General features: G+C 40.5%; 1 protein-coding gene across 1 annotated transcript; it reads right to left on the bottom strand.

The window, feature by feature from the left end:
* Positions 1 to 5514: 5514 nt before the first annotated feature.
* On the bottom strand, positions 5515 to 10219 carry LOC121067287 (N-acetylneuraminic acid phosphatase). The gene is made up of 2 exons (XM_040551560.1): positions 9648 to 10219; positions 5515 to 9459 (listed from the first exon to the last, which is right to left on the bottom strand). Exons 1-2 carry the CDS (start codon positions 9735 to 9737, stop codon positions 8764 to 8766), a joined length of 786 nt encoding a protein of 261 aa, XP_040407494.1. The 5' UTR covers positions 9738 to 10219; the 3' UTR covers positions 5515 to 8763.

The following is a 10219-nucleotide window of genomic DNA, read 5'->3' as shown; positions in this document are numbered from 1 at the left end:
AACAGTGATGGAGAAAAAATAAGGAAAACAGGAGGAAAAAAAAAAAAGTGCTTGTATCTGCACCTAGCAAACCTCTAATGCCATCTGCTGAGGAAACTCGGAAAATGAAGTTTTCAGCTGCCTATTTATTGCATTGTTCTTGATACTGATGTATTTTAAAATTTCTATTATATAAATATCCTGAAAGGATTTTAAGAAGCTCAGGTGAGCAAATGTGGACATAATAAACTGAGTGTATTTTTAAAAGCCCAAACGATGGGACTTTCTTTTCAATGCTACTCCAGACACTAACCCCTTGTAGTTAAGAAACAGTCCTGATATTCAGCTTTAATTTTCTCTTTCTTTGCTCCTAAATTAGGCACCCCCCAAAAAAATCCTAAAATATATTTCCTTCTTTCATTGTAGAAAAAATAGCTTATTTGCAGCATTGTGACTCTTTAAAGACATCCCTTTAGCAGGCAGGAATACAGGGAAAAAAAAAAAAAACACTTTTTCTTAAACAAACTCCTGTACGCCTACAAACCTGAATGCAGCACTGGTCTATAGTGATTGAAAATTGAAACAGAAGAAAAATAGTGAAGCCTCTTTTTGAATATGAACAGGGGCACAATATTAAAAAAAAAAAAAAAGTTAATTTTGTAGACTTATCTCAAAGTAAACACATCTCTAATGTAGAGGCTTGTTTTCATTAGAAGATAAAGCATAGAAATACAATGTAAACCAAAAATAATGCAACATTAAGATGAACCTCTGGCTGCAGCAGCCACCTTTTTAAAACAGGTGAAAGCTTTCGAGTAACAGGAGAAAAGATAAGAAATATCTCAGTGTTTTAGCTGCCAAGATACTAGGCACCCTTTAAAATATTTTCAGCTTAGAGGGATGGAAACAGAGAGTCTTTTTATCCAGTTACATTTACAGAAAACAAAATAAACAAGCTGTTTGTGTTGTTTATGCATTTTCTTACTGAAAAGAAAAAAAGCACTTAGAACATTCAGGACCCTTCCCATTTAGATATCTGCAACAAAGGCCAATAGAAGGCATCAACAGTTTGGAAAACAAAGGCTGTCACTCCATCCACTGCAGACTTCCTGACAAATCGGAACCCCAGTGAGATTTTACGTGTCACAAAACCAGGCCACATCATTAACAGCAAAGAAAAGCCAGCCAGTAGGACTAATGAAAACAGTTAAGACAGACTGCCTCAAAAAGACAGGCCTGACGTATTATTACTCTGATGAAAACAGCACAATGACTTTGAGGATACTTGATGATCTATTTCATTGAATGGATAGAAAAATTTAGTGACATTTGTAACACCTACACAGCAAAAGAAGCAACAAATCATATTGGAATAGTTGATACATGTTGATATGTAGTGATTTTGTTCTCTCTACATGTTTTGTTCTCTCTACAGCTACCTGAAAGGCAGGTGTGGGGAGCTGGGGGTCAGCCTCTTCTCGCAGATAACCAGTGATAGGACTAGGGGGAATGGCCTCAAGTTTCACCAGGGGATGTTCAGGTTGGAAATGAGGAGACATTTCTATTCAGAACCAGCAGTCAGGCATTGGGATGGGTTACCCAGGGAGGTGGTGGAGTCACCGTCCCTGGGGGTGTTCAAAGAAAGGTTGGACGTGGTGCTTAGGGACATGGTTCAGTGGGTGACATTGGTGGTAGGGTGATGGTTGGACAAGCTGATCATGGAGGTCTTTTCCAACTGTAATGATTCTGTGATTCTATGATTTCACACCTAGTTGGACCTTTATTTTACACTGGTCACTAGCTAGGGAGAATGGGCTTCCCACATGTCTGAAGGCAATGCGATTGAGCATACTCAGTAACAAGATAGGTAAATAAAAAACTGCTAATCTAATGTTCTCTGGGATGGACTTTAGCCTGGAAAGCAGGATAAATTGAAATGTTTTTCATCTTTATTTCTGGAAAGTTCATGGAGCAGAGGGGGTCATTGAGCCGTAACAATACCTTGTGATTTCCTAGAGTCATTGAGAAGTATAAAATAGTTCCCTAAATCCTTGATGTAAAGCGTAATTCTTAGATGATTGCAGTCATAAGAAAGAACCCAACAAAAACATGTATTAATGCATTACATGCATTAACTAAAATGCATATTCAAATGTAGTTTAAACTACCTGCATAGTTTCTTCCGTATTGCCTAGCAATACATTATTTCCAGAATGTAAATTAGTTGGTTTTTCTCAGTGTGGCAAAGTTGCTCTTGAATACAGTTAACAGAAAACCCCAATGCGCAGAGCCAGTGATGACCTGACTGAACACAGAGAAACTGAGGAAATGCATGTTGATGTTTTGTTGTCTGCAGAACGTTCACATCTTAAAACAACTTATCATCAACATTTGTTTTGAAACTTGCAGGAAAGTAACTCAAATTTGGTATTTTAAACTTGCATTATAAACTCTGATATCTGTAGATGACTAACAGAAGATTTTGTTTTGGGGCTTTATTTAAACATGTTTTTACACTATTTTTTACAAATTGACAAATTTACCTAGTCTGTGTGATATGAATGGAAGTTTATTGAGAGGAAAGGCTGTTTAAAACAAACATGGCTCAAACATGTGCTCGCGGCACACAGCTGCCAAGAAGTGGTAATAAATGTATGTTCTCACATGATCTTATTACAAGAGCTGGCTCTCTTCCATTAGTTTTTATTGACCTGAGAAACATGGATTGCATTTCTGAAGGACTAAAACTTCACGTATTAGCACCATAATTTCATTCATCATTTTTTAAATGCTTTTTTTTTTTTTCCTGGTGTTTGAGGACTTTTCATTACAAGGTTCTCATTGCAATTTTATTTTTTTTAATCAGATGGAATAAATAGCTGAAATATGCTATATGGAGCAGGCAACGTGATTCTCTGTGTTTAGGTCCCTTGCAACATAGGCGCAAAGTTGCAGCTTTTTGCTTTAAACACAGCTGACATCATCTCTGCATTGTTATGCCTCTTGTATGTGCACAGCATGATCTAGAAAGTGAGTTATAATGGAGACAATCCCAGTGCAAGGTTGATGGAACAGTAAAAGCTGTGCACAGAAGAACAGTATACACTACATACATTAGAGATACATTGCATTTCTATTTGTTGTACTTCTCAACGTGCTCAGATGATTTCCAGGTGATGAGTTCTATTGGTATAGAACTAAGGAAGGATTTTAACTTTTATTTGAATTCCTCAGGTTAGCTGAGAAGTAAAACTCCTACCAATTTAGAGCCAAAGTTGAAAAAGGAGTCACTACGTATCTGAACTGCCAACACTACATGGTTCTGCTGCTGTATTGTAATGCTGAGAATGAATGACCAGACTGGGATAGCGAGGGGGCAGATGGATAGACACAAATCCTGCTGACTTCACACACGGCCATGGGATGAGTGACCAGTGCTCCTCTGCTGCGAGGTTAAAGACAAAAAAGAAGGACATAAATTGCTTTATTATTGATGACTGAAAGAATTAAGAGTACACTCAGACTATGATAATCTTAAATCTGTAGGTACTATGAAAAACTTTGTGTAAGGCTGTGTAGATTGCAAACTCCCTTGAGGTCAGGAGTATTATTTACTGTATGTTTGCAAGTTTATAACATGCTTTGCATGCATTGCCAGCTGCATTGGCTGTAGGTGCTATTGAAGAATAAAGCTAAAATGTTTGCAATTTCTGATCCAAACCGCATCTGCACCCAGGTTAGAACAGCTTTTTTTCCTGACTTCTTGCACAATCTATTGACAGAGGCATTCCTGGCTGTATTTTTATGAATCAAATGAGTATACTGGGAGCAATAACCGCACTTCTCCATTCTCAACCTGATGCTTGTTTTTGAAAAAGCCTCCCCTCCCAACTCTGGCTTTAATTGCATGAGTGGTCGTATGGGACCAGGGACAGATTTTGTGTTTAAATGCTGAGATAAGGAGCAGTTCATCAGGTGGCTGTTCTGTATCTTGGCAGACTCTTAAAATACAGGAGGATGATATATTGCCATACATTGCAGCCCAGAACAATTTATTTGAAATTGTAATCCTTCATGGGTGCTCAACAGGCTTTGAACTATACATATAATACTGAAGATGGTCACCTTCAAAGACAAACTTATTTCGTTTTAGCTCTGACTTTAACCAGAATCTCATATAGTTACATTTAATGCACATAGTCACATAGTAGAATAGATACCTCTGTTTGAATCCATCATCCAGATATGTTTATAATCAATGGAGGAAAGTAAGGCATCCTGACGACAGGAGTCATCACAGAGTAGCTGTTTTACGTAGCTCAGGTGAACTGTGCTCTAAAAGTCCCTATCTGAACCAACTGGAAGTGTTTCTGATGGTAATCCCATACAGTATATGAGGTGATAGGAAACCATGCCATAATTCGCTGTGCTTCACCCAGAATATAGAATGTAAGCATACATGTAAATCTTAAGACGTTGTGTCTGGTAGTGGAGTAAGCATGGTATATTTAAGCTCACCATCCTACCAATTGGCTATCCAAATTCATATTACAACTCTACTCTGGGAATCTTTCAGCATTTATTTCAAATTATTATGAGAAATTTTTCTGCCTAAGTAGAATTTCTTCGTTATATTGCAGCAGTGATTGCTTTAAAGCAGCAATGGTGCTTTCAAAGCCAGTCTGGCCTACCACTGAGTATCACTTCTGACAAGGTAGCTACTATCCTGAAGGGGGGAAAAATGAAACTGGAAGAAAACAAAACCTGTAATATTATTTGTAGAATACATGAATTAAAAAAAAAATAAACATACAGCATCTTTATTTATTTTCTAAGAAGAGAAACTGCTCTGATATCTGAGTACTTCAGTCTAGTTCAAAACCATATTATTGTCATTGCCAATTAACAAGAGCTTCAGAGGAAAAGACAAGCAGAATAGGTTCAGGTTATTTGCTGCACAGGAAGCTATCCATTGTCTGTGTTTCAGGAAATGTGATAACCTTTTGTTGTCACCCCATCCAAACATCTTCTTTCCAATAGCCTAGTATTCTGGTGCATGTCTACTGCACAAACCATTTGAGTCACTTCAAAGAACTTTCAACTTTGTGCTGAAGCTTTTCAAGCATGTAGAAAATATTCCCATTTCTGATGCTCTTGCTGTCCAGCTTAATGCCTCACACATACAAAGCTCGCTGAACAAGAACAGAGATGCTAAGACATGCAGGTCTGTGATACTTCATACACTGGGTACAGCCAAATGCCTTTTAGGCAAGTCAGGTTCAACCGGCAGTGAACTGCTGTTAGGAATTCAATGTGGTCTATGCAGTCAGGCCACAAAGCTTCATAAACGCAGAATTATGTCTCAGCCTCTGATTGAAATGATGGGAACTACACACTTTCAATATATCTATATGTCAGTGTCATAGATTTTAAAGCTAATTCTGTGCTATTAAAAGAAAAAAATAGTACTCGTCCTTTGTTGTAAACCTGGCCACAAACATAGTCACCCACCGTAATACAGAGTGCTAAAAGAAATATTTTATAAACAAAATACTTTTATTAGACTAGTACACAGATTATTTTAAATCAAGAATTAAAATACAGTTGGTATTACACTTTTGTTACAGTTCATTTAACTAAAGTCAAAGTTACTGAAGATCAACCTCGGTAGATAAAATTTATCTGAAAAAAAGGTGTTTAAAAATATAGATGGAATTTCTTTTTCTCTTTTTTATTTAGTGTGTTTTGGCAATATAATTTAAACTAGATAAATTATCTAATACAGCATATCACTAAGCAAAACCAGAACTTAACTGGAACTGAATACAGACTGTTTTATTGATCTATTTCTGCTTCTGATCTGAAAATGATCCTATTATTAATTTTCCCATTTCCATAAGTAAAATTATCTTCTCTTGGTTTTCTCTAATACCTCCATCCAAGAAAACCATTTTGTGCATTTAGAGTTATTCCAACTATGTAGTCCAGTTTTTTTGGTAATTACTTCTAAGAAGACTCCCAGTGGAGAAGTCTCTCACATTGTGTCTTCTTGTTTTATAGCAGCACCATAATAATATCGCCCTGACTGGAAACCAGTAGTCACATCCAGCCTGGTAGAGTTCTCAGCAATGGAAAAAAGTGTACTTAGGTGTGGCCTTTGCAGACCACACTATCACCTGAGCATTCAGCTACAGCATTTTTTTTCATAGATTGTAGATATAAGGAAATAACTGGCCAAGTGCAAAACACGGAACAGACTCTTCTAAAACGAGAGACCTTTCATACAACGAGCGGGCTCATTCATAGAAGCATCCTAGAATGATGCAATGGCAAGAGAATATAAACCTCAACTTACATTAGAAAATGGTAACCTGGTATGCACATCCTTCAAGTCCATAGACAGAATTGTGAATTATTCATATTTATTTTAAATCACAGCTGTGTCAGAAACATCATTCTGACCCCAGTTCTATTAGCCTGATGCTGTGCAAACAATGGAGTTATACTGTCAGTACTTTCGGATGCTGTTGTAAACAAAGTTATTGCTTTTGTATCAGACAGTATGGTTATAACAGATGGCTTTATCTAAGTTATCTTTTCGGGGATCCATCTAACCTTTTGGATACATTTCTACTTTTAATTAATATTCCTGACAGGATTCAAGATCTTCATTATTTTTTCTCCTCTCAATTTTAAGTTACAAGAAATCTTATCAGCAATGTTTTGCTCATCAGCTAAACAACAGTGACTGTTTTCATACTCTCCCAAAGAGAAAATAAAATCTTAACTTAGGCCTCTTCCTTCAGTATCAAAGGTGTGTCCAGTCAGTCCTGCTGTCTCATACTACATCTGGCCACTCACCCTGTCACTGTAATTGGATCACTTGTGGGTCATGCCCATTTCCTCATAGGTACGGGTGGAGCCTGCCTCTGTTCTCCTCAATGATCCTAGTGTCTCAAAGGTCTTGGCTCAACAACATGAAGGACATGGATGGCTCTACCCTTTTTAAGGATTAATTTGATGACAGGGTTTCAAACTTGTATGAATACTTCCATCTACTTGGATGTAGGAGAAATGTTATGATGAAGCCCTTTGCCAAGTAATTTAACCCAGATTAATAATACCCTCCTCTAAACTGAATCTGTCACTCTTTGTGAAGCTTTCTTAATTACATCAATTTAAATTCATGTAAAGTTGTTTATTGTTCTTGTATACACGATTCCTTCCACTTACCCTTTTTCTGGTAGGGTTCGGTACTCTTTGCTGACCTTTCTTTATAGCCAACGTGCCAGGCTATCTTCTGCCAGCTCCTCAATATTCCTGTTCTTGAAAGATTTGTCATAACTTTATTCTACAATATGAAGTTTACTCACATGTTATCAGATATTCAGCCCTATTTATATATAGCAAATAGGTTTTGAAAAAGGCAGGTTTTCCAAGTGTGTACATTTCCATTTAATACATGTGTATTTGAGGAAAATTTTCTCATCTGTTTTGTAGTATAAATAAGAAGTACAACAAAATTAAGTTATTAAGGTAATAATCTGGGAAAGAGAAATGTCAGTGTTTTACAGGGTCATCTCTAAAACATATAGTTTTAGATGTTCCACTAGATGCACCTAGTGGAACAAATAGCACATACACTTTATGAAACTGTATACCTTACTGTCATACATATCATTTTCCAAGATCCTGGAAGAGAGTTATGAAAATCATTTACAAACAACTAAGTCATACTTCCTCCAGAGTAAATCACATGACATACATGTAGAAACTGGATTAAGGAGGGATTGTATAGCAGTGCTTGCTATTAAAACAGACAAAAAAAAAATCACTGATCCTGCAGTTGACTCTGAGCAGTCATCTACCTGAGCAAGACCAAGAACAGTTTCTCCAAGGAGTCTGATAGAAATTAACTAATAAAATCAGACAGCACAACAATATGAGCTGTTAAAGAGCTTGACAGTACAGTAAGATCATTGAAAATATCCATTATACCAATTACATTCTAACAAAAACTTGTCTTATGATCTGAATTACACATATACTGCCTATTTGTATAAGCACCATGATAATATGAAGTAAAACCGTATCCATGAAGTCCCTCTGATAAATGGTCCCCTTTACAAATACAAGTTTTATGTACATTTAAATATTTTTGGCAAGAGGTACTGATTCTGTAAATGAAAAGTCACTGCAAATTCTGAAAAAAATGCTAAAACTTGAAAACTTAAACTTGAAAAGGGATCAGAGGTGATTGTTTCCTAGTAATCTGCTACATAATAAATTCTGTCAATAAATTCTGGTTTTAGAAATAGCAAAGGTCACTTCAGTTTCTGAAATAAGCTGCAGATCAATTGAGAACTTTTACTAGCTTGTACAACACTCTCGCTTTCATGTTTTCCACACTGCAAGCAAGGCTTGAACCAAAGTTTCTGCTGAACTTACAAGTCAGCAAGGCATGTGAAAGGTCACAACATCCAAATTTTCTTGTCCAGTATGAAAACAAGGGACTAGGAACTTTGGTCAGAGACAAGTATGTTTTAGCCCATCTGCCAAAATAATTTTCAGATACAGGCAGTTATCTTAAATTAACTGCACTTGCGTCCTTTATATTAATCTAATACTCTTGTTTCTATCCTGTTTCACTGACAGCTGTGCTCTTACTCGCCCACCTGCTGTATAAGAAAGCATAACATACATGAGTTTAAAATCCTAGGGTCAAATTTTTAACATGAGGATGGGTCAACAGCTCAGTGTTTCTCCGACCACATGCCAGAGCTGTCAGTGTGCCTCACTACTACTAACCGTATGGTCATTTCCTAACTTGGCATTAATTTTGTGCTCCATCTTCTGTAAAACTGCCGGAAGGTCGAGAACAGAAGAAATGACGTAGTGAGGTACCGGGGAGCTATCTGCGGGGGTTGCCATCGTTTTGTTTAGCCAGACAGTCGCCTTCAGGCCAGCGTTGAGGCCTCCTTGAATATCTGTGTCGAGAGAGTCACCGACCATGACGCACTCCGCGGGCTGCACCCCCAGGAGGTCGCAACAGTAACGAAATATGGACGGCGCCGGCTTCTCCTCCTTCTGCTCTCCTCCCACAACGATGGCATCGAAGTAGGGCTGGCAGGCACAGGCTTCAATCTTCTCCCTCTGCGTCTGCCGGTCCCCGTTGGTCAGGAGGAGCAGGCGGACGGCCTTGCGCAGCTCCATCAGCATGCCTCGCGTCTCCTCGGCCAGGGTGAGGTGCCGGAGCCGGGTGGTTTTCCACAAGAAGTAGCACTCGGCGGCCAGGCTGCGGTTCGCCTCCCCCCCGATGGTTTCCTGGATCGCCTCCTCCCAGTGCGAGATCCGCAGCTCGGTGATGCACGTCCTGGCGGGGTCGTGGCACTCCTTCAGCAGCTTCGCCTGCACCTTCTCGCAGATGTCGCGGGCCTGGCCCTCCCCGCAGCGGTGCCGGCACCGCAGCGCCTTCACCACCTGCAACCGACAGCAGGACACCGTGGCGCCGCCGCCCCCCCCCCGACCCGGCCCGACCCGGCCCGACCCGGCCCGCTACGCGCCGGGGGCGGCCCGGGAGGGAAAGGAAGGGGAAGAGAGGGCGCGGGGAGCCCCGTCCTGTCCGGCCGGCAAGGGCCGAGGCCGCAGGGCTCGGGGCCGGACATTACCTCCTCGATGGCGCGGCGCCCGGCCGCCGCCGTGTCGACCAGCGTGTTGTCCAGGTCGAAGAACACCGCCTTCACGCCGGGCGCCCCCATGGCACCGCCGCGGGGTAGCGCCCAGCCGCTGCCGCTCGCCCAGCGCAGACACAGAGCTGCCGGCAAGGCCGCCCCTTCCCTCCCCTTCCTCTCTTTTCCATTCCCTCCCCTTCCCTTCCTCTCCCTTCCCCGCCCCTCGCCGGCGCAGGGCGGAGCCGCATGAGGGGCGCGGAGCGGCTGCTCCGACCCGTCTCTCACAGCAGTCACTAGGCCCGGGTCGCCTTTTTTCCCCTGTTAAGAAATGTTGGCGTTTGTGAAAAGCGACCTGCAGGGAGGAGGAGCAGGTGCAACAGGCAAGAGATGCCCTCAGGTCGGCTGGCAGCACAGCATCTCTCTGGAGAGACAGCGTCCTTCTGTAGAGACACCTGCTGGCAAAGACAGCCACAGTCCCTTCCACAGCATCACAATTTATTCGAGATAAAGCCAAAGCCAGCGATTTCAGTATAAATACTTTGGTATTTGGGGTATAATATTAGAGTATT

Source organism: Cygnus olor, chromosome 3 (genome assembly GCF_009769625.2).
Source record: "Cygnus olor isolate bCygOlo1 chromosome 3, bCygOlo1.pri.v2, whole genome shotgun sequence".
NCBI classification, from domain to species: domain Eukaryota; kingdom Metazoa; phylum Chordata; class Aves; order Anseriformes; family Anatidae; genus Cygnus; species Cygnus olor.
Note: the sequence above shows the minus strand (reverse complement) of the source record. Positions and strands in the feature narration are given on the sequence as shown.

What these genes read in the sequence shown, in the direction of transcription:
- LOC121067287 (XM_040551560.1), bottom strand. Translation starts at nt 9,737, where the DNA reads ATGGGGGCGCCCGGCGTGAAGGCGGTGTTCTTCGACCTGGACAACACG. An exon ending in GGCGCCGCGCCATCGAGGAG is followed by an intron (nt 9,460 to 9,647) that starts GTAATGTCCGGC and finishes TGTCGGTTGCAG; the next exon opens with GTGGTGAAGGCGCTGCGGTG.